General features: G+C 44.7%; 1 protein-coding gene across 1 annotated transcript in view; it reads right to left on the bottom strand.

Moving 5' to 3' along the window:
• LOC120047839 overlaps positions 1–22668 on the bottom strand; it is a 60195-nt gene extending 37527 nt beyond the window's left edge. Inside the window, exon 1 of the mRNA XM_038993384.1 lies at positions 21935–22668. Coding sequence (XP_038849312.1) covers positions 21935–22272 — 338 coding nt within the window. The 5' untranslated portion in view covers positions 22273–22668. The remainder of the gene's footprint in view (positions 1–21934) is intronic.
• Between the last annotated feature and the right edge of the window lie 2426 nt (positions 22669–25094).

Here is a 25094-nt window from a genome sequence, read left to right as displayed (position 1 = left end):
AAACCAGGCCCCATTATCTGTTTATTGGCCAAAAGTTACCAGGGGAACAAGCTCTTTTACAGTATTCACTTTTGGCATATATTAGATTTTCTAGAAGTCTAAGACAAGGATGTCCTATATTACCATATCTATTTGTAATGGTGAATTAAACAATGTTAACCAAATTCAGCTATGTACAGTAGCTGAAAGTTATATAATTCAAATTATACTGAGGATTCAGGTAAGAAGCCTAAAGTATGGTGTGTTTGCTTTGTTGGTTATATGTTTCCAGTCCATTATCACCTTGATTGTTACCTAACTGAGCAGGAACAACACTGTCTGAGACTATGCTTCACCAGTCAACCAAAACACATCACTCACGGTTGAGGAGTCACAGCCCACTCGCATGAGAATGACATACACCCTCAGGTGCCCTTAGACTGCGTCCCAAATGGTGCCCTCATTCCCTAAGGAAACTGGTCAAAATATGTTTACTACATAGGGAATAGGGTGCCATTTGGCAGCACCGCCTTATATGCAGGGTTTCTTAGTGTGTGCTCTACTGTAGTATACATGTCTTACATACTATAAGGTCTGGTGCACACATGGTAATTAGTGTAAGTTACAACTATACTGACAGGTCTATTAAAGTCATACTCTCACCTACTTTTTGAAACCTGAATTGAGTCCAACTCCTGCTGACGTGACGTACAAAGGATAGTGCATTTGATGAATTCTCTTTGCATGCAACGTATCCAATGCAAACTGTATTGACAGATGTCTTTTTCAAAGAGTAAAAGAAAATATGGATTGGGAAAAAACAACAGTGATATTCACGCTGTTTAAATGGGCCATGCACTTTGACTACATCAAATCATCATTAATGTCAACATTTATTAGGACCATTACTCTGAGGACTTTCACCCAGTTTCAGCTGGGGTGCGTCCCAAATTGCACCCTATTCCCTACATAGTGCACTGAGTACAAGTCAAAAGCAGTGCACTATATAGGGAATAGGGTGCCATTTGGGAAACATATCACAGTTTCCTCTTATACAATAACTGTCATCTCATAAACACATTGAATAAACTGTAAGTAAAACGTGTTGACAACCAAAATACTGGTCTCCTTTAGCTTGGTGTTGAAATCTAGCAGACGGAGGAAAGAAGAAGTTAAAAGCAAATAACGTATTATTATAATTTCCTCGACTCATTCGTGACGACAAGATACTCTTCTGTGCTACTTAATAACTGTTTACAACGTCTGTTTAATACACCGATTTATTCAGCACTGTGTTTTCAATCACAACTGTAATACCGACATGTTTCAAGCAGACCCCCATGGACCCTGTACTCAAAAACGCCATGGTAACCTGTCTAAATGACTATTGTCTCGTAAGCACTCACATCTGTAGCCATGAAGTGCTTTGAAAGGCCGGTCATGGTGCACATCGACACCGTCATCCCAGAGACGATAGACCTATTCCAATTCACATACCGTCCCAACAGATACACAGATGAAGCAATCTCCACACTGCCCTTTCCCACCTGGACAAAAGGAACACCTATGTGAGAATGCTGTTCATTGACTACAGCTCAGAGTTCAACAACCTAGTGCCCTCCAAGCTCATCACTAAGCTAAGGACACTAGGACTAAACACCTCCCCTCCGCAACTGGATCCTGGACTTGCTGACGGGCCGCCCCCCAGGTGGTGAGGGTAGGTAACAACACATCTGCCACACTGACCCTCAACATGGGGGCCCCTCAGGGGTTTGTTGTTAGTCCCCTCCTGTACTCCCTTCTCACCCACGACTGAGTGGCTGCGCACAACTCCAACACCATCATTACATTTGCAGACAGCCTACATGGAGGGGGTCAGAGACCTGGCAGTGTGGTTCCAGGACAACAACTTATACCTCAGCGTCAGCAAGACGAAGGAGCTGATCGTGGACTACAGGAAACGGTGGCCCGAGCAAGCCCCCAATCACATCGACGGGGCTGTAGTGGAGCAGGTCGAGAGCTTCAAGTTCCTCTGTGTCCACATCACTAAAGATCTATCATGATCCAAACACACCAACACAGTTGTGAAGAGGGCACGATAACGCCTCTTCCCACTCTGAAAAGATTTGATATTGGCCCTCAGATCCTCAAAAAGTTCTGCAGCTGCACCATTGAAAGTATCTCTGCCAGCTGCATCACCGCTTGGTATGGAAACTCTGTAGAATGTGTTCAAGATGGAACCCAAAAGGGTTCTACCTGGAACCATAAAGGGTTCTACCTGGAACCATAAAGGGTTCTTCAAAGGATTCTCCTATGGGGACACCCAAGAATTACTGTTACATTCTAGATAGCACTATTTTTCTAAGAGTGTAGTGGGACTGGAGACCTTAGTTGACCCCTATAAGGCCCCACTTTACAGGTGAAGTTAGGGGTCATCTGTTACCTTGTCAAAGCAGATTAGGCATCCAGAGCAAGAAGCCAATAACCCTTAGAGCTAAGCCAGAGGGGGACATACCCCTGGCAGGTGCAACCAAACGGGACAGATCGGAGGGTAGGAGGGAGATCAAGAAACCCCTGGTCTTGCAGGTTGGAGGTTCTGTGTAGGGCTAACACCCTACACCCGCAACACATACAATGAGCTAGTAAAATACATATTTACTAATGAAAGAGACAGACTGGATCAAAGGCAATGACACAGGGCAGAAAGTGACAGATGAAGGGTAGTGCTGTTTCCCTACGTTTCTCTACCATAGAAACATTCATGATCCCACCTCATCCTAAACCGTCTTCCACCATCAGATTGAGAATAGTTACATCATTCTCCTCTATCAACTGAAATGTTAGATAACTCCCCTCCCCATGTAACTACTGCCCCATCAACTTAATGTCTCCTGTATGACACCTTTCATCCAGTTATGTGATAGAAAGGTATTTGTGTGCACTGCAGCCTGGCCTGAGAAACTCTCTCCCTGGATCACCCCAGCCGTAGAAATGCAAGTCATTATAGAGCTATGTGGATGAGAGAGAGAGAGACATATTTTACATTCCTGCATCAGTGTCTTGCAATTGGCTTTCTTTGCAAAGTAATCCCTCTCTACCTCCTAACTAAGCTTGTACTATTAGCCAGTCTCTCTATGTGTCTGTGTTCCTTCCAGAGCTCTACTCTCTGTGTTCCTTCCAGAGCTCTACTCTCTGTGTTCCTTCCAGAGCTCTACTCTCTGTGTCTGTGTTCCTTCCAGAGCTCTACTCTCTGTGTCTCTGTGTTCCTTCCAGAGCTCTACTCTCTGTGTATCTGTGTTCCTTCCAGAGCTCAATTCTGTGTCTCTGTGTTCCTTCCAGAGCTCTACTCTCTGTGTATCTGTGTTCCTTCCAGAGCTCTACTCTCTGTGTATCTGTGTTCCTTCCAGAGCTCTACTCTCTGTGTTCCTTCCAGAGCTCTGCTCTCTGTCCTGTTTACTCCTCATTCCGTCTGTTTAACCTCTGTAGCACGTAAACAAACTAAATGACCATCACCATGCATCGCTGTATTGGTGAATCACTGCCATGACATCAGTGGAAAGAATGCAGCCAGCCCACCAGTCAGCCAGCCCACCAGTCAGCCAGCCCACCAGTCAGCCAGCCCACCAGTCAGCCAGCCCACCAGTCAGCCAGCCAGTACAGGCTAAATGGCATCACCAATTAGTGTACATAGTTGTTGTAAAAAGATTGGATTAGTCTCAAATGACACTCTATTCCCTATATAGTGCACTACTTCTGATCAGGGCCCACAGGGCTGCACTATTTATGGAATAGGACACAGACATGGCAACAGAGTCACGCATAGAAGTATAGTGTACATACCAACACTCCCACATGCCTAATGCTGCCCCAATGCAACCTGTACCCACCCTGTACCCGCCCTGTACCTGCCCTGTACCTGCCCTGTACCCGCCCTGTTCCCATGGCACGACTTGCTCTTGTTATTTTCTCTCATCTAGCCCTGTCAAGTTTTTATTTTAAATCGACAGAAACAATCACAGGCTTAAAAAAAAAATTGGCAAACAACCGAATCCCTGTTCTCCAGCACTCTGTGGTCTGTACGGAATGGCCTGGAATAAGCACAAGAGGAGCTTGACAGGACAAATAACTTGCTTCAATCTCAGAGAGAGTCAAATGGCTGAAGTTGGAGCCCTGCCTTATCTGCCTCGTCGTTACTGTTACTGGGGAAATTAAAACTGGACTTAGTCTCGGTGGGGGTTGGATGGGTTGGATGGTATCCTATGATCATAATCAAACTTTATTTGTCACATGCGCCGAATGCAACAGTAGTAGACCTTACAGTGAAATGGTTACTGACAAGCCCTTAACCAACAGTAGTAGACCTTACAGTGAAATGGTTACTGACAAGCCCTTAACCAACAGTAGTAGACCTTACAGTGAAATGGTTACTGACAAGCCCTTAACCAACAGTAGTAGACCTTACAGTGAAATGGTTACTGACAAGCCCTTAACCAACAGTAGTAGACCTTACAGTGAAATGGTTACTGACAAGCCCTTAACCAACAGTAGTAGACCTTACAGTGAAATGGTTACTGACAAGCCCTTAACCAACAGTAGTAGACCTTACAGTGAAATGGTTACTGACAAGCCCTTAACCAACAGTAGTAGACCTTACAGTGAAATGGTTACTGACAAGCCCTTAACCAACAGTAGTAGACCTTACAGTGAAATGGTTACTGACAAGCCCTTAACCAACAGTGCAGTTTTAAGAATATACCAACAACAACAAAACGTAAGAGACAAGAATAACAAATAATTAATGAGCAGCAGTAAATAACAATAGCGGGGCTAAATACAGGAGGTGCCGGTACAGAGTCAGTGTGTCAATGTGTCAATGTCTGGGGGGCACCGTTGTCAAGGTAATTGAGGTAATTATGTACATGTAGGTAGAGTTATTAAAGTGACTATGCATAGATAATAACAGAGAGCTGCAGCGTGGGGGGGGGGGGGGGGGGGGGTCAATGCAAATAGTCTGGGTAGCCATTTGATTAGCTGTTCAGGAGTCTTATGGCTTGGGGGTAGAAGCTGTTGAGAAGCCTCTTGGACCTAGACTTGGCGCTCCTGTACCGCTTGCCATGTGTTAGCAGAGAGAACAGTCTATGACTGGGCTGGGTGGGGTCTTTGACAATTTTTAGGGCCTTCCTCTGACACTCCCTGGCATAGAGGTCCTTGATGGGAGGAAGCTTGGCCCCAGTGATGTACTGGGCCGTACACATTACCCTCTGTAGTGTCTGGCGGTCGGAGGCCGAGCAGTTGCCATACCAGGCAGTGATGCAACCAGTCAGGACGCTCTCGATGGTGCAGCTGTAAAACCTTTTGAGGATTTGAGGACCCATGCCAAATCTTTTCAGTCTCCTGAGGGGGAATAGGTTTTGTCATGCCCTCATGACTGTTTTGGTGTGCTTGGACCATGTTAGTTTGTTGGTGATGTGGACGCCAAGGAACTTGAAGCTCTCAACCTGCTCCACTACAGCCCCGTCGATGAGAATGGGGTGTGCTCGATCTTCCTTTTCCTGTAGTCCACAATCACCTCCTATGATGAATGACAGATTGAACCAGGACATTGTCATATAGAGTAGACTCTCTGGTCCTGGTCCAGATCAACACTAGACTTGGTGGGGGTTTAATGGGGGGGTGACCAAGAACTTGGTGGGTTTTATTTGGGTTGGGTGGTGTCCTGTTCGCTATGATGAGTGAACGAGAGAAGCTGGCTAATGCACTCCAGGAGGGTAACAGGAAAGTAGGAGGCTATGGAACTGTGGAAGGACAACAAGAATGTAGGAACCTATGGAACTGTGGAAGAACAACAAGAATGTAGGAAGCTATGGAACTGTGGAAGAACAACAAGAATGTAGGAAGCTATGGAACTGTGGAAGAACAACAAGAATGTAGGAAGCTATGGAACTGTGGAAGAACAACAAGAATGTAGGAAGCTATGGAACTGTGGAAGAACAACAGGAAAGTGGGAAGCTATGGAACCGTGGAAGGACAACAGGAAAGTGGGAAGCTATGGAACCGTGGAAGGACAACAGGAAAGTGGGAAGCTATGGAACCGTGGAAGGACAACAGGAAAGTGGGAAGCTATGGAACCGTGGAAGGACCCTGTTCACCCACTGCTGTCCATTCGATGTGGATAGGGGGGTGCTCCCTCTGCTGTTTCCTGAAGTCCACGATAATTTCCTTTGTTTAGGTGACGTTCAGAGAGGTTGTTTTCCTGACACCACACTCCAAGTGCCCTCACCTCCTCCCTGTAGGCTGTCTCGTCGTTTTTGATAATCAAGCCCACTACTGCTGTGTCGTCTGCAAACTTGATGATTGAGTTGGAGGCGTGCATGGCCACGCAGTCGTGGGTGAACAGGGAGTACAGGAGGGGGCTGAGCACGTACCCTTGTGGGGCCTCAGTGTTCAGGATCAGCGAAGTGGAGATGTTGTTTCCTACATTCACCACCTGGGGGCGTCCCGTCAGAAAGTCCATGACCCAATTGCACAGGGCGGGGTTGAGACCCAGGGCCTCCAGCTTGACGATGAGCTTGGAGGGTACTATTGTGTTGAATGCTGAGCTGTAGTCAATGAACAGCATTTTTACATAGGTATTCCTCTTGTCCAAATGGGATAGGGCAGTGTGCAGTGTGATGTCGATTGCATCGTCTGTGGACCTGTTGGGGCAGTATGCAAACTGAAGTGGGTCTAGGGTGGATGGTAAGGTGGAGGTGATATGATCCTTGACTAGTCTCTCAAAGCACTTCATGATGAAAGAAGTGAGTGCTACGGGGCGGTAGTCATTTAGTTCAGTTACCTTTGCCTTCTTTGGTACAGGAACAATGGTGGCCATCTTGAAGCATGTGGGGACAGCAGACTGGGATAGGGAGCGATTGAATATCTCCATAAACACACCAGCAAGCTGGTCTACGCATGCTCTGAGGACTCGGCTAGGGATGCCGTCTGGGCCAGCAGCCTTGCGAGGGTTAACACGTTTAAATGTTTTACTCACGTCGGCCACGGAGAGGAGGGGGGCACAGTCCTTGTTAGCGGGCCGCGATGGTGGCACTGTATTATCCTCAAAGCGGGCAAAGAAAGTGTTTAGTTTGTCTGGAAGCGTGACGGTGTCCGTGACGTGTTTTTTATTTATTTTTGTAGTCCGTGATTTCCTGTAGACCCTGCCACATACTTTTCGTGTCTGAGCCTAAGAATTGCGACTCCACTTTGTCCCTGTATCGGCATTTCACTTGTTTGATTGTCTTGCAGAGGGAATAACTACACTGTTTATATTCGGCCATATTCCCAGATCTCTTTCCATGGTTAAATGCAGTGGTTTGCGCTTTTAGTTTTGCGCGAATGCCGTCATCCATCCACGGTTTCTGGTTAGGGTAGGTTTTAATAGTCACCGTGGTTACAACATCTCCAATGCACTTCTTTATAAACTCACTCACCGAGTCAGAGTATAAATCAATGTTGTTCTCTGAGGCTGACCGGAACATATCCCAGTCCGCGTGATCAAAAGAATCTTGAAGCGTGGATTAGTCAAACCAGCGTTGAATTGGTCTAGTCACTGGTACATCCTGTTTGAGTTTCTGACTAGAAGACAATAGGAGCAAGATGGTTGGATTTGCCAAAATGATGGCGGGGGGGGGGGGGGGGTATGCATCGCGGAAGCTAGAGTAGCAGTGATCGAGTGTATTAACCCCCACGCGTAGTGCAATCAATATGCTGATAGAATTTAGGTAGCCTTGTTCTCAAATTTGCTTTGTTAAAATCCCAGCTACAATAAATGCAGCCTCAAGATATATGGTTTCTAGTTTACATAGAGTGCAGTGAAGTTCCTTGAGGGCCGTCTTGGTGTCAGCTTGAGGGGGAATGTATACAGCTGTGACGATAACTGACGAGAATTATTTTGGGTGATAATATGGCCGGCATTTGATTGTAAATAATTCTGGGTCGGGTGAGCAGAAGGACTTGAGTTCCTGTATATGTTATGATTACACCATTAGTTGTTAATCATGAAGCATACACCCCCGTCCTTCCTCTTCCCAGAGAGGTGTTTATCTCTGTCGTCGTGATGCATGGAGAAGCCCGGTGGCTGAACCGATTCCGACAACATATCCCGAGAGAGCCATATTTCCATGAAACAGAGAATGCTACAATCTCTGATGTCTCTCTGGAAGGCGACCCTTACTCGAATTTAATCTACCTTGTTGTCAAGAGACTGGACATTGGCGAGTAGTATACTTGGGAGCGGTGGACGATGTGCACGTCTACGGAGCCTGACCAGGAGGCCTTCTGCGGTGCCGTTGTTTTGGGTTGGCTTCTGGTATTAGGTCCATTGTCCTGGGTGGTGGTCCAAACAGAGGATCCGCTTCGGAAAAGTCGTATTCCTGGTCGTAATGTTGGTAAGTTGACGTTGCTCTTATATCCAATAGTTCTTCCCGGCTGTATGTAATAACACTTAAGATTTCCTGGGGTAACAATGTCACTTCCCATTGAACAAAGGAGAGCTTGGTTTGTTGTTTTGGAAATGTTGTTGTTTTAATAGTGTATTGTTTCTCAGTAGCTAGCTAACTTTTAAGTTTGGCTGGTAACATCAACAGTGCTAAGTGGCTGTGCTACAGAAACATCTCTAACCAAACAACAGTGCTAGGTGCTTGTACTACAGAAACACCGCTAACCAAACAACAGTGCTAGGTGGCTGTACTACAGACACACCGGTCGTTGTTGTGGATACTAAGGAGATCCTGAGGGAAATCGCTGAGTACCAACAGTTTTATGCTATGGACAACATACTCCATCATGGAAAGATCCGGCTACCTCAAAAAAGAACTCTAACCCGACAAAAAAAGAAAGACAGATTAATCTACAGACACGGACAATTTACTTACCGTTGAAGTAGAGGCTAGTGCTCTGGCTGGAATCCATGCAACACTGGAAAGGTTGTGTGAGGAGATAGCAAGGCTGAGGGGGAGTTTGGCGTTCAGCCAGAGTGAAATTCTCACTCTCCATGGAGAGAACAAGACACTCACAGCCAAGGTAAAAATCCAGGGTATTTTGTTTTTAAATTATATTGTAAATTGGAATGGTAGAGTTATGTCTTTCATGGAGTTATCAGAATTGTACGGGAAGGTCTGCTCAATCCAAGAGTACAGCATTACAGCATTACCCCAAAAATGGAGGAGGCAGGTGGAGGTAGGGAACTGGTCTGTCTGCCCAATATAAAGGATCAAAACTGGCAGAGGAATAAAAATAGCATAAATAAGAAAGTATACCAGTTTAATTTGAGGACCAGGATGTTGACAACAGTGCCATACAGATTGAAAAATTGTTGGGAAGAGATTTTGATGTACCGATTCCATGGTACAGGGTGTATGAGTTGATATATAAAACAACGCAAGATTCAAATTATTATATAGAATTCTTGCCATCAACGAATATTTGGGGGAAAAAATCATCGAAGCTCTGCAGATTTTGTTGTGAAGATACAGAATCAATAAACCATTTATTTTGGTATTGGTAGGATGGGAGGTGGAATGGGAGGTGGGATGGGCTGAGGGATGGGAGGTGGGATGGGAGGTGGGATGGGAGGTGGGATGGGCGGTGGGATGGGCGGTGGGGTGGGAGGTGGGATGGGAGGTGGGATGGGAGGTGGGATGGGAGGTGGGATGGGCTAAGGGAAGCTGAGGGTTAGGATGTGGAATTGGAGACAAGTGGGAGTGGAGTTGCTGGCCAGGGGATAGAATGATGGTCAAAGATAAAAGTATAAAAAATAAAGTCAAAATTAAACATAATCAAAAGTATGTTTGAATGACACTGAGGGGCAGTGTTTTTACAGCTGATGCTGGTTTGCCTGAGGCTGATGCTGTACACTGTTTGTACACATGCATATACACACATTGTCATTCAAATGCACACATAGCTACCCGGACTATTTGCCTTGTGTGCCCCCCCAACCCCTCTTTTACGCTGCTGCTACTCTCTGTTTATCATATATGCATAGTCACTTTAACTATACATTCATGTACATACTACCTCAATTGGGCCGACCAACCAGTGCTCCCGCACATTGGCTAACCGGGCTATCTGCATTGTGTCCCACCATACCCACCACCCGCCAACCCCTCTTTTACGCTACTGTTACTCTGTTTATCATATATGCATAGTCACTTTAACCATATCTACATGTACATACTACCTCAATCAGCCTGACTAACCGGTGTCTGTATGTAGCCTCGCTACTTTTATAGCCTCGCTACTGTATATAGCCTGTCTTTTTACTGTTGTTTTATTTCTTTACCTACCTATTGTTCACCTAATACCTTTTTGCACTATTGGTTAGAGCCTATAAGTAAGCATTTCACTGTAAGGTCTACACCTGTTGTATTAGGCGCACGTGACGTACGTAAATAAACTTTTATTTAATTTGATTTGACATACATGACACACACACACACACATGTAAATAGTGCCAGACTCACTCAAACATATACAGTTGGCCTGTTGTGTATGTTGTCAGGAGCGTGTTGTGTTGACAGCCTGTTTTATTATCTTTAATACGTGCCAGACTGAGCCTGAGTACAAGCAGAAAAGACTGGCGTATGGGCCAGTACTACAGCCAGCTATCACCACTCTACCACTACACACCACACACACACCACACACACACCACACACACTACAGCCAGCTATCACCACTCAACCTCTGAATTTAAATAACACGCTCCTTCCATGCCAACTAGAACACCCTAGCTAGATGGGCAGACCTAATACAATAAGAAATGGATGGGTGGTGGTGGCCCTCCCTTGTCTCTTTCGAAGTTGGCCAATTTTCTTTTCTTTTTTTTTGTATCTGTTTGACTAATTGATCTGGTGCAGAAGATTTGTCGCTGGCATGCAATGCTGATTAATATTACATCTGAGGGTGTTGGCTTCATACTATGCTTGTTGGGTAAATGACTGTACCAATGGGTGGGACTGTTTTTAGTTAATCGTTTTGTGGAATTCTGCCCAAGACTGAAGTCATATTAGTATGACAGAGGTGAGCCATTCCAGATTTTGTTTTCAAGAAAAAAATCGGCACTATAGTCCTGCTGAAAGAAATAAGTCATCTGTGTCCTCAAAAAGACAGAAGCTTCTGGACCACTTAGGGAGATAACACGTTCTTCACAGTGATAATGAGTGCAACTCATTCTGTCGGTTTTGACCTCAGTAATGGACTCTCTCTCTACTACTTCCCTCCTGCTCTACCAGTCTATTCTAAGAATCAATACATCTTTATTTTTTTGTCAGGCCTTTTTATATCAACAGAGCAAGACGCGGCGAGTTTGTCATTCTTTGATGTAAACAGGAAGTTTATTCAACGAGTGACCTGGCCCATGGTGAGACGTCAACGCAGAGCTGAGGCCTGTAGACTGGGTCACAAGGCAGTGAAGGCTCTGCAACAATTACACCGAACAGTAGGAGCAGCAGCTAATTCATTCAATGACCCTTGGAGCTTAATACTGTCTCGGATAATTAGGTTCATCTCTTCAAGGACAAAAGAATGGTGAGGTCAGCATATCAGTAATCTCCTTTGTTCTATTTACAGTATCTACTCAGTACTTTATTTAACCTTCATTTAACGAGGCAAGTCAGTGAAAGAACAAATTCTTATTTACAATGACGGCCTAGCCCGGCCAAACCCTAACCCGGAGGACACTGGGCCAATTGTGCGCCGCCCTATGGTACTCCCAATCACGGCCGGATGTGATACAGCCTGGATTTGATCCAGGGACTGTAGTGACGCCGCTTGCACTGAGATGCAGTGCCTTCGACAGTATCTACTCAGTACTACTATTGACAGTATCTACTCAGTACTACTATTGACAGTATCTGCCTGCTCAGTACTACTCAGTACTACTATTGACAGTATCTACTCAGTACTACTATTGACAGTATCTACTCAGTACTACTATTGACAGTATCTACTCAGTACTACTATTGACAGTATCTACTCAGTACTACTAATGACAGTATCTACTCAGTACTACTAATGACAGTATCTACTCAGTACTACTAATGACAGTATCTACTCAGTACTACTATTGACAGTATCTACTCAGTACTACTATTGACAGTATCTGCCTGCTCAGTACTACTCAGTACTACTATTGACAGTATCTACTCAGTACTACTATTGACAGTATCTACTCAGTACTACTATTGACAGTATCTACTCAGTACTACTATTGACAGTATCTACTCAGTACTACTATTGACAGTATCTACTCAGTACTACTATTGACAGTATCTACTCACTACTACTATTGACAGTATCTGCCTGCTCAGTACTACTCTACTACTATTGACAGTATCTACTCAGTACTCTACTACTACTATTGACAGTATCTACTCAGTACTCTACTACTACTATTGACAGTATCTACTCAGTACTACTCTACTACTATTGACAGTATCTACTCAGTACTACTCAGTACTACTATTGACAGTATCTACTCAGTACTACTCAGTACTACTATTGATAGTATCTACTCAGTACTACTATTGACAGTATCTACTCAGTACTACTCTACTACTATTGACAGTATCTACTCAGTACTACTATTGACAGTATCTGCCTGCTCAGTACTACTCTACTACTATTGACAGTATCTACTCAGTACTACTCAGTACTCTACTACTACTATTGACAGTATCTACTCAGTACTACTCTACTACTATTGACAGTATCTAATCAGTACTCTACTACTACTATTGACAGTATCTACTCAGTACTACTCTACTACTATTGACAGTATCTACTCAGTACTACTCTACTACTATCGACAGTATCTACTCAGTACTACTATTGACAGTATCTACTCAGTACTACTCTACTACTATTGACAGTATCTACTCAGTACTACTCTACTACTATTGACAGTATCTACTCAGTACTACTCTACTACTATTGACAGTATCTACTCAGTACTACTCTACTACTATTGACAGTATCTACTCAGTACTACTCAGTACTACTATTGACAGTATCTACTCAGTACTACTCTACTACTATTGACAGTGTCTACTCAGTACTACTCTACTACTATTGACAGTATCTACTCAGTAGTACTATTGACTGTATTTACTCAGTACTACTCTACTACTATTGACAGTATTTATTTAGTACTACTCTACTACTATTGACAGTCTCTACTCAGTACTACTCAGTACTACTATTGACAGTATTTACTCAGTACTACTCTACTACTATTGACAGTATCTACTCATGACATTACCATTGACTTCCTTCATGGCCTAACAAGCCCAGAGTGGCTGCTACACAACACAGCCCAATGCCTGTTCCTAGATGGACAGTTACTGTAGGAACGTACTGGACTTGTTGAATCAGTTTCAGTCAGTTGCCTGTGTGAGGCCGCATCTCTGTCTGACTGTCTGCCTGTGAGTCTTAACTAGCTCTGTATGAGTCGACCTCTGTATGAGTAGATCTCTGTATGAGTAGATCTCTGTATGAAAAGATCTATGTATGAAAAGATCTATGTATGAGTGGATCTCTGTTTGAGTGGATCTCTGTATGAGTGGATCTCTGTATGAGTGGATCTCTGTATGAGTGGATCTCTGTATGAGTGGATCTCTGTATGAGTAGATCTCTGTATGAGTGGATCTCTGTATGAGTGGATCTCTGTATGAGTGGATCTCTGTATGAGTAGATCTCTTCATGAGTAGATCGCTGTAAGAAAGATCTCTGTATGTGTAGATCTCTGTATGAGTAGATCTCTGTATGAGTAGATCTCTTCATGAGTAGATCGCTGTAATAAAGATCTCTGTATGAGTAGATCTCTGTATGAGTAGATCTCTGCATGAGTAGATCTCTGTATGAAAATATCTCTGTATGAGTAGATCTCTGTATGAGTAGATCTCTGTATGAGTGGATCTCTGTATGAGTGGATCTCTGTATGAGTGGATCTCTGTATGAGTGGATCTCTGTATGAGTGGATCTCTGTATGAGTAGATATATTTATGAGTAGATCTCTGTATGAGTAGATCTCTGCATGAGTGGATCTCTGTATGAGTGGATCTCTGTATGAGTGGATCTCTGTATGAGTGGATCTCTGTATGAGTGGATCTCTGTATGAGTGGATCTCTGTATGAGTAGATATCTGTTTGAGTAGATCTCTGTATGAGTAGATCTCTTCATGAGTAGATCTTTGTATGAGTAGATCTCTGTATGAGTAGATCTCTGTATGAGTAGATCTCTGTATGAGTGGATCTCTGTATGAGTGGATCTCTGTATGAGTGGATCTCTGTATGAGTGGATCTCTGTATGAGTGGATCTCTGTATGAGTAGATATATTTATGAGTAGATCTCTGTATGAGTAGATCTCTGCATGAGTGGATCTCTGTATGAGTGGATCTCTGTATGAGTGGATCTCTGTATGAGTGGATCTCTGTATGAGTGGATCTCTGTATGAGTGGATCTCTGTATGAGTAGATATCTGTTTGAGTAGATCTCTGTATGAGTAGATCTCTTCATGAGTAGATCTTTGTATGAGTAGATCTCTGTATGAGTAGATCTCTGTATGAGTAGATCTCTGTATGAGTAGATCTCTGTATGAGTAGATCTCTGAATGAGTAGATACATAATGAATCATGTCCTTGTTGGTAGTTCCTCTGGTGATGTGGTGATGCACTGACAGAGCCTGGCTGGTGATGTGGTGAAGAGGTCCACAGCGACAGCTGTCCCCTCACTGAGAGTGACTCCGTTTGGGTCGGAGAGAGAGCATGTACAGATGACTCCTGATGGTACCCTGAACCAGACATACAGACAACAGGGGAACACCTCTCACACACACACACCACCATATAACAAGGACACTACACTGTTGCCAGACATCTCCTGGCGGAGCACCAAAACCCATTCACACAGTCACAACAATGCTGTAACTCAACAAGTCCATTAAAACACCATTACTGTATCTCTCTGCACTGTTCTGAGTCGGTCTCACCAAGCTCCTCTCTATCTTTATCTCTCTTGACTCATAATGACTTCCTAAAGAGTTCACCTTCAGTAGCTATCTATGTCTGAATCCCATAGCAGTATAGTGAATAGGGTGTAAATTGGGACATCATATGTCTGAATCCAACAGTAGCAGAGTGAATAGGGTGTAATTTGGGACATCATCTGTCTGAATCCAACAGTAGCATAGTGAATAGGGTGTAAATTGGGACATCATATGTCTGAATCCAACAGTAGCAGAGTGAATAGGGTGTAATTTGGGACATCATATGTCTGAATCCAACAGTAGCATAGTGAATAGGGTGTAATTTGGGACATCATATGTCTGAATCCAACAGTAGCATAGTGAATAGGGTGTAATTTGGGACATCATATGTCTGAATCCAACAGTAGCATAGTGAATAGGGTGTAATTTGGGACATCATCTGTCTGAATCCAACAGTAGCATAGTGAATAGGGTGTAATTTGGGACATCATCTGTCTGAATCCAACAGTAGCATAGTGAATAGGGTGTAATTTGGGACATCATCTGTCTGAATCCAACAGTAGCATAGTGAATAGGGTGTAATTTGGGACATCATATGTCTGAATCCAACAGTAGCATAGTGAATAGGGTGTAATTTGGGACATCATCTGTCTGAATCCAACAGTAGCATAGTGAATAGGGTGTAATTTGGGACATCATCTGTCTGAATCCAACAGTAGCATAGTGAATAGGGTGTAATTTGGGACATCATATGTCTGAATCCAACAGTAGCATAGTGAATAGGGTGTAATTTGGGACATCATCTGTCTGAATCCAACAGTAGCATAGTGAATAGGGTGTAATTTGGGACATCATCTGTCTGAATCCAACAGTAGCAGAGTGAATAGGGTGTAATTTGGGACATCATCTGTCTGAATCCAACAGTAGCATAGTGAATAGGGTGTAATTTGGGACATCATCTGTCTGAATCCAACAGTAGCATAGTGAATAGGGTGTAATTTGGGACATCATCTGTCTGAATCCAACAGTAGCAGAGTGAATAGGGTGTAATTTGGGACATCATCTGTCTGAATCCAACAGTAGCATAGTGATTAGGGTGTAATTTGGGACATCATCTGTCTGAATCCAACAGTAGCAGAGTGAATAGGGTGTAATTTGGGACATCATCTGTCTGAATCCTGAGTCTATTCTGAGCGGCACTATCTTTTTATTTTGTCTTCAATTGTTTGCTAAATGGTCCAACAACTTATTTGGTGTCCCTGTGTGTGTGTGTGTGTGTGTGTGTGTGTGTGTGTGTGTGTGTGTGTGTGTGTTATTCCTCTTTTGTTACTATTTGTAACAGTTTTGTAACAGGGAGGGAGGGAGGGAGGTTGAGAAAAAAACGGTTCTATTTGAGTCTTTCGTATCATTCTATTGGTATGGTAGAATACACATATTCCAGGGTGCACAAACTACCCAAGCCAGTTCCTGTTCCAGAGGCCAGGGTGTACACTTTCCCCAAGCCAGCTCCTGTTCCAGAGGCCAGGGTGTACACTTTCCCCAAGCCAGTTCCTGTTCCAGAGGCCAGGGTGAACACTTTCCCCAAGCCAGTTCTTGTTCCAGAGGCCAGGGTGTACACTTTCCCCAAGCCAGTTCCTGTTCCAGAGGCCAGGGTGAACACTTTCCCCAAGCCAGCTCCTGTTCCAGAGGCCAGGGTGAACACTTTCCCCAAGCCAGTTCCTGTTCCAGAGGCCAGGGTGAACACTTTCCCCAAGCCAGTTCCTGTTCCAGAGGCCAGGGTGTACACTTTCCCCAAGCCAGTTCCTGTTCCAGAGGCCAGGGTGTACACTTTCCCCAAGCCAGCTCCTGTTCCAGAGGCCAGGGTGAACACTTTCCCCAAGCCAGTTCCTGTTCCAGAGGCCAGGGTGAACACTTTCCCCAAGCCAGTTCCTGTTCCAGAGGCCAGGGTGTACACTTTCCCCAAGCCAGTTCCTGTTCCAGAGGCCAGGTTTTTATCTAGCCCTCTGTGATTGGCCTGCAGGTATAGGGAGGTGCCAGGTAGAAGGCTGAGCATTCTGTCAGCTGACTGGTGTCCTCGTTACAACTACCCCCTGCCTCCGTCTTTCATCATCCCATTGCAATCCAGACCGTTGCATGTGGCCGTCCTGCAGCGTTTAACGACCACACCCCTTCATCATACCCAACTACAAATCATGTGTTTTAGTATTCATCCAATTAATGAATTAAGCATAAACAAGTAGCATCGTTTCTGCAGGAAATGTGCTCAACTTTACAGAGGGAGGAAGGACCAGTAGACCACAGTGGCCTTGGCCAAAAGGTTTTTGACCCCTGTTCTGCAATAGTCCGATCAGCACAACACACCCACCCTATCATAAATACATACGACAACAGAGTATTCCCTTTGCAAACACACACACACACACACACACACACACACACACACACACACACACACACACACACACACACACACACACACACACACACACACACACACACACACACACACACACACACACACACACACACACACACACACACACACACACACACACACACACACACACACACACACACACACACACACACACACACACACAGGAATGTGGAATGGTGATAGGATATCATCACAAGAGATTAACATCCAGAGCCTTCAGAAACGTTTCACACTCATTGACTTTCTCCACATTTTGTTGTGTTTCAGCCTGAATTTAAAATGGATGAAATTTTGATATTTGGTCACTGGCCTATGCAAAATACCCCATATTGTCAAAGTGGAATTATGTTTCACTAAATGTTTACAAAAAATGTATAAAAAAAATCTAAAGCTGAAATGTCTTGAGTCAATAAAGTATTTAACCCCTTTGTTACAGCAAGACTAAATAAGTTCAGGAGTAAACCTTTGATGAACAAGTCACATAATACGTTGCATGGATTTGAAAATATATGGCAACACCTGCAAATTGGTTGTCTAGCAACGATCAACAACCAATATGACCGAGCTAGAAGAATTTAGAAAATAATAAATGGGAAAATGTTACACAATCCAGGTGTGGAAAGCTCTTAGAGACTTACCCAGAAAGACTCACAGCTGTAATCACTGCCAAAGTCGTTTCTACAAAGTATTGACTCAGGGGTATGAATATTTATGTAAATGAGATATATCTGTATTTAATTTCTAAAAACATGTTTTCACTTTGTCATTATGGGGTATTGTGTGTAATGGGTGAGAGAAAAACATGAATTTAATCAATTTTAGAATTAGGCTGTAACGTAACACAATGTGGACTAAGTTAATGGGTCTGAATAGTTTCCAAATGCACTGTATATGGAAGTCAAAGGTGGCGTCTCTGTTGATAACGACGCTCGTTGTCGACATAATGTCTTCCTCCCGGTCCTAGCTCAGATATTTCTCAGTAGGCCTTCACATTTTACTGCTCAGAAACCAAACATGCCACTTGTAATGTGTACCTTTCAAAGTGTGTACAGACAGTATTGTTAGTGCTTTCAAAGTGTGTACAGACAGTACTGTTTGTCCTTTCAAAGTGTGTACAGACAGTACTGTTAGTCCTTTCAAAGTGTGTACAGACAGTACTGTTAGTCCTTTCAAAGTGTGTACAGACAGTACTGTTAGTCCCTTCAAAGTGTGTACAGACAGTACTGTTAGTCCTAACAAAGTGTGTACAGACAGTACTGTTTGTCCTTTCAAAGTGTGTACAGACAGTACTGTTTGTCCTTTCAAAGTGTGTACAGACAGTACTGTTAGTCCTTTCAAAGTGTGTACAGACAGTACTGTTAGTCCTTTCAAAGTGTGTACAGACAGTACTGTTAGTCCTTTCAAAGTGTGTACAGACAGTACTGTTAGTCCCTTCAAAGTGTGTACAGACAGTACTGTTAGTCCGTTCAAAGTGTGTACAGGCAGTACTGTTAGTCCTAACAAAGTGTGTACAGACAGTACTGTTAGTCCTAACAAAGTGTGTACAGACAGTACTGTTAAACCTTTCATAAATCAGAAGTACAGCAGTGATGGCTGCTGAAGCTATGGAAGAGTTTTAATGGAAAACTGTTAACTCTAATTTGAACTGAGTTGAAGTCGTCCCTAGGGTTGGTTAGTGCTGCCAAAGGGAGATACGAACTGGCAGTAATCAGTTGCATGCCAAATTTAATCCCAACGAACACGTCAGCATGTTTCCAAACAAACCTGTGGTTTACATTTACAATTTGGCAATGATGAGAGAGGAGTATAATTAGATTTTAAAAAGCCTTCTGGAATCCACCCAAACTAATTCAAAACGCGTCCAATATGACAAGCTGCCTTGTGAGGGTTTGTGATGCGTCGTGTTTACAGTGACGTCTAGGGGTTTTGTGATGCGTCGTGTTTACAGTGACGTCTAGAGGTTTGTGATGCGTCGTGTTTACAGTGACCTCTAGAGGTTTTGTGATGCGTCGTGTTTACAGTGACGTCTAGAGGTTTGTGATGCGTTGTGTTTACAGTGACGTCTAGAGGTTTGTGATGCGTCGTGTTTACAGTGACCTCTAGAGGTTTTGTGATGCGTCGTGTTTACAGTGACGTCTAGAGGTTTGTGATGCGTTGTGTTTACAGTGACGTCTAGGGGTTTTGTGATGCGTCGTGTTTACAGTGACGTCTAGAGGTTTGTGATGCGTTGTGTTTACAGTGACGTCTAGAGGTTTGTGATGCGTCGTGTTTACAGTGACCTCTAGAGGTTTTGTGATGCGTCGTGTTTACAGTGACGTCTAGAGCAGGGGTGTCAAACTCATTCCACGGAGGGCCTAGTGTCTGCAGGTTTTTGGTTTTTCCTTTCAATAAAGCCCTAGACAACCAGGTGTGGGGAGTTCCTAACTAATTAGTGATGTTAATTCATCAATCAAGTACAAGGGAGGAGCGAAAACCCGCAGACACTCGGCCCTCCGTGGAATGAGTTTGACACCTGTGGTCTAGAGGTTTGTGATGCGTTGTGTTTACAGTGACGTCTAGGGGTTTTGTGATGCGTCGTGTTTACAGTGACGTCTAGAGGTTTGTGTTGTTTTTTCCTTGTTTTTCTGAAGGGCTTACTGGTGCTCTACCATAGCGTCCCTAGGAGAGGGGTGCGTCACGCAGTGCCAGGCTTTTTTCCCCACTATACTCAACTTGAGTGGGTTGAGTCACTGACGTGAAGTTCCTGTCCGGTTTTGCCGGACAGGAAGCCGCTTTCGTGGGCTATACTTAGCCTTGTCTCAGGGTAGTAAGTTGGTGGTCTGTTGATATACATTTAGTTGTGTGGGGGCTGTGCTTTGACAACGTGAGTGGGGTTATATCCTGCCTGGTTGGCCCGGTCCGGGGGTAGCGTCAGATAGGGCCACGGTGTCCCCCGACACTCTCTCTCTCTCTCTCTACCTCTCGACCTCTCGACCTCTCGACCTCTCGACCTCTCGACCTCTCGACCTCTCGACCTCTCGACCTCTCGACCTCTCGACCTCTCGACCTCTCGACCTCTCGACCTCTCGCTGTCTCGACCTCTCGCTGTCTCGACCTCTCGCTGTCTCGACCTCTCGCTGTCTCGACCTCTCGCTGTCTCGACCTCTCGCTGTCTCGACCTCTCGCTGTCTCGACCTCTCGCTGTCTCGACCTCTCGCTGTCTCGACCTCTCGCTGTCTCGACCTCTCGCTGTCTCGACCTCTGAATGCTAGGCTATGAAAAGCCAACTGATATTTACTCCTGAGGTGCTGACCTGTTGCACCCTCTACAACCACTGTGATTATTATTATTATTTGACCCTGCTGGTCATCTATTAACATTTGAACATCTTGGCCATGTTCTGTTATAATCTCCATCTGGCACAGCCAGAAGAGGACTGGCCACCCCTCATAGCCTGGTTCCTCTCTAGGTTTCTTCCTAGGTTCCTCCTCTTTCTAGGGAGTTTTTCATGGCCACCGTCCCTCTACATGTGCATTGCTTGCTCTCTGGTGTTTTAGGCTGGGTTTCTGTATTAGCTCTTTGTGACATATGCTGATGAAAAAAGGACTTTATAAATTCATTGATTGTGTTTCTTCTGTCTTTTGACTGAGTCATTTGAAAAGTTATCATTATACATTGGAGGGGGAAATGCATAATTGTATCTTCATATGTAAAAATGAGGGGTAATGAAAACTACTTGACTTCATAGGGATGTCATTCAGCTCTCAAATCATAAACATTCTTAGCATGTCAGTTTTTAAACAACCTAATTGGTCAATTGTGACGTTTGATTAAGGTAGAATAGTCACGTTATTAGTTTTCATTAGGTTGATGATATTATTGTTGTCATTTGTGGTTATGACAGGGATATCACCAATACATTGAACAAGTACATCATCAGAAAGTTAAACAGAAAGGTGGAATGGAAGGTAAAGATGACCTAACAACTTTCAGTACAGGTGAGTAGGAGGAGGAGGGGTATGTCTTTACGTTACAGTCCCTGGATTATTATCTGTCCTGTAAGTACAGTGACAGTATTGAAGGTGTATTATCTGTCCTGTAAGTACAGTGACAGTATTGAAGGTGTATTACCTGTCCTGTAAGTACAGTGACAGTATTGAAGGTGTATTACCTGTCCTGTAAGTACAGTGACGGTATTGAAGGTGTATTACCTGTCCTGTAAGTACAGTGACGGTTTTGAAGTTAGTCATTGACACATTACACTTAACCAGCCCTACACCTTGCCATAACCCAGGTACAGTGTAAGATTACTGCTGTAAGCACAATATAACAATGAGTAATCACAATAATTATTACATTGTAGAATACTTACAAAAAATAATGACACTGTAATGTTTAGTGAGATAATGTGAAACTAGAGATATTTTGAGGTGTTTCATGTATCAGCAACTTAACAGGATGAGATAAAGGTGGAGATGTAAATGAGGATGAGAGATATAGGTGAAGTACAGTACCTGTGGAAGAACAGCAGGATGGACAGCGTGGTCTGGTCGATGTTGCTGTTGCAGATGCCCTCGTTGAGCAGGTAACAGGGGTCTCTGACCACCGACTCCAGAGAGTCCAGCCTCATCATGCTGTTCAGCTTGTCCGTGTTCACGTTCTGGTTCTGGAACGTCAGCTGCTCCCGGAACTGGCGGAAGTGGCTGAGCGACGTGGGGCTGCCCATCAGAGGGGTGCTGTGGCCTCTGCCTTGGCCCCCACCTCCAGCTGGGTCGTCACAGTTGGCCAGGTCCAGGCAGCAGGAGCAGCAGTCCAGACCGATGGGAGAGAGACACTCCTCTCCATCTGACATGATGACAGCAGATCAGTCAATCCGGTCGGGCAGAACACCTTTAGGGACTGGAGAGACGAGCTCCACAGCAGGAGAGAGAGAGAAAGGGAAAGAGAAAGACCTTGGTGCTGGTCTCTCTTCTACTTCTCTACTTCTCAGGCTTGTAGTCGTTGTTGTGTGTTCCTCAGCGTATGCAGAGGGAAGGATTTCCTCCCTCCAGGTGCTCTGGATGAGGGTGTTGGGAAGTCAAGTGTCCCCAGCTTCCTCCTCTTCCCTGAGAGTAGACAGTCAGTCGTGTCTCCCCGAGTCTCCCTCTCGTCACGTTAATAAGGCTATGTTTGCTTTGGTTGTGAGACACTCGCTGGCTTCTGTGTCTGTGGGGGAGAGAGAGCTAGCTAATGCTGTGCTGTCTGCGTCTGTGTCGAACACACACACCCTGATTCAGCGGGAATGTGTTTCAAAGCTGCTTATCACTTTTTTTTCTGCCCAGCACTTTTTCCTCCCCCAACATGCTTAGAGACTGAGGGAGGGAGGGAGGTTAGCCGGGAGGGAGGTGGGGAAACCCTTGTGATTGGTAAACGACTGGCCCTCCTCTTTCTCCTCTCTCACAGTCTCTCTCAGCCGCTGCATCACAATTAGGGGATGGACAGATGCAATGCATGTGCTTGGTGATGCTCACTGTTCTAGAGAGAGAGAGAGGGAGACAGAGAGAGAGAGGGAGAGAGAGAGAGGGAGAGAGAGAAAGAGAGAGAGAGAGAGAGAGAGACGCAGAGAGAGAGACAGACGGAAAGAGGGACAGAGAGAGAGACGCAGAGAGAGAGACAGATGGAAAGAGGGACAGAGAGAGAGAGAGAGAGAGACGCAGAGAGAGAGACATAGGGAGATAGGGAGAGAGAGAGAGAGAAAGAGTGATGCAGAGAGAGAGACAGGGAGAGAGGGAGAGAGGGAGAGAGAGAGAGAGAGAGAGAGAGAGAGAGAGAGAGCATGAACACATATGGAGCTGCTGCTGACTGTTAAAGGGAATGATTTTAACTTCCTCTGTTCCACTCCCTCCATGCTTTGTACACATGACACGATTATACCTCGTGCTCTGTCTGAAGCATACTGTAGGCTACCTCTCTTTGGGCTGAGTGCTCTGTCTGAAGCATACTGTAGGCCAACTCTCTTTGGGCTGAGTGCTCTGTCTGAAGCATACTGTAGGCTAGCTCTCTTAGGGCTGAGTGTTCTGTCTGAAGCATACTGTAGGCTAGCTCTCTTTGGGCTGAATGCTCTGTCTGAGGCATACTGTAGGCTATCTCTCTTTGGGCTGAGTGCTCTGTCTGAAGCATACTGTAGGCCAACTCTCTTTAGGCTGAGTGTTCTGTCTGAAGCATACTGTAGGCCAACTCTCTTTAGGCTGAGTGCTCTGTCTGAAGCATACTGTAGGCTAGCTCTCTTTGGGCTGAGTGCTCTGTCTGAAGCATACTGTAGGCCAACTCTCTTTGGGCTGAGTGCTCTGTCTGAAGCATACTGCAGGCCAACTCTCTTTGGGCTGAGTGCTCTGTCTGAAGCATACTGCAGGCTACCTCTCTTTAGGCTGAGTGCTCTGCCTGAAGCATACTGTAGGCCAACTCTCTTTGGGCTGAGTGCTCTGTCTGAGGCATACTGTAGGCTATCTCTCTTTGGGCTGAGTGCTCTGTCTGAAGCATACTGTAGGCCAACTCTCTTTGGGCTGAGTGCTCTGTCTGAAGCATACTGTAGGCTAGCTCTCTTTGGGCTGAGTGTTCTGTCTGAAGCGTACTGTAGGCTAGCTCTCTTTGGGCTGAATGCTCTGTCTGAGGCATACTGTAGGCTAGCTCTCTTTGGGCTGAGTGCTCTGCTTGAAGCATACTGTAGGCTAGCTCTCTTTGGGCTGAGTGCTCTGTCTGAAGCATACTGTAGGCTAGCTCTCTTTGGGCTGAGTGCTCTGCCTGAAGCATACTGTAGGCTAGCTCTCTTTGGGCTGAGTGCTCTGCCTGAAGCATACTGTAGGCTAGCTCTCTTTGGGCTGAGTGCTCTGCCTGAAGCATACTGTAGGCTAGCTCTCTTTGGGCTGAGTGCTCTGTCTGAAGCATACTGTAGGCCAACTCTCTTTGGGCTGAGTGTTCTGTCTGAGGCATACTGTAGGCTCTCTCTCTTTGGGCTGAGTGCTCTGTCTGAGGCATACTGTAGGCTATCTCTCTTTGGGCTGAGTGCTCTGTCTGAAGCATACTGTAGGCTACCTCTCTTTGGGCTAGAAAACATTATTTCATTACATTTACACAATTTGAATTGAACTGGAACTGGTTTCATGTAGGCCATGGCTGCGAGCCTGCAACACTATAAATCTCATTTTTATTGAATTAAATTAGGTGAATTTATCTATCCTGAGCCCGATTTAAGATATATGAACCTCTCGATCGCAAGTGTGATTAAGTTGGGGTAACTTATCTATCCTGAGCCTGATTAAGATAAGACAGCTTTGCAGTGCAGACAGAATGGAACGCTAAGAAGATAGCATGGCTTATTGAAGGCAGGGCATCAATACAACATGTTTTATTGCATTGTGTTCAGTGGGATCAGGTAAGCAGTGAAAATGACTGTCTGTTGTTTTACTGAGTGTCTGAGGATGTCCTCTGGCAGTGGAGCCCTTGTATGCCTCCCAAATGGCATCCTATTCCTTATTTATAGTGCACTACTTTCGACCAGAGTCCTATGGCACCCTATTCCCTATATAGTGCACTTCTTTAGACCAGGGTCCTATGGCACCCTATCCCCTATATAGTGCACTTCTTTAGACCAGAGTCCTATGGCACCCTATTCCCTATATAGTGCACTACTTTTGA

The sequence above is a fragment of the Salvelinus namaycush genome, chromosome 5, assembly GCF_016432855.1.
Source record: "Salvelinus namaycush isolate Seneca chromosome 5, SaNama_1.0, whole genome shotgun sequence".
Lineage (NCBI taxonomy): Eukaryota > Metazoa > Chordata > Actinopteri > Salmoniformes > Salmonidae > Salvelinus > Salvelinus namaycush.
This window is presented reverse-complemented; position numbering and strand designations above follow the sequence as displayed.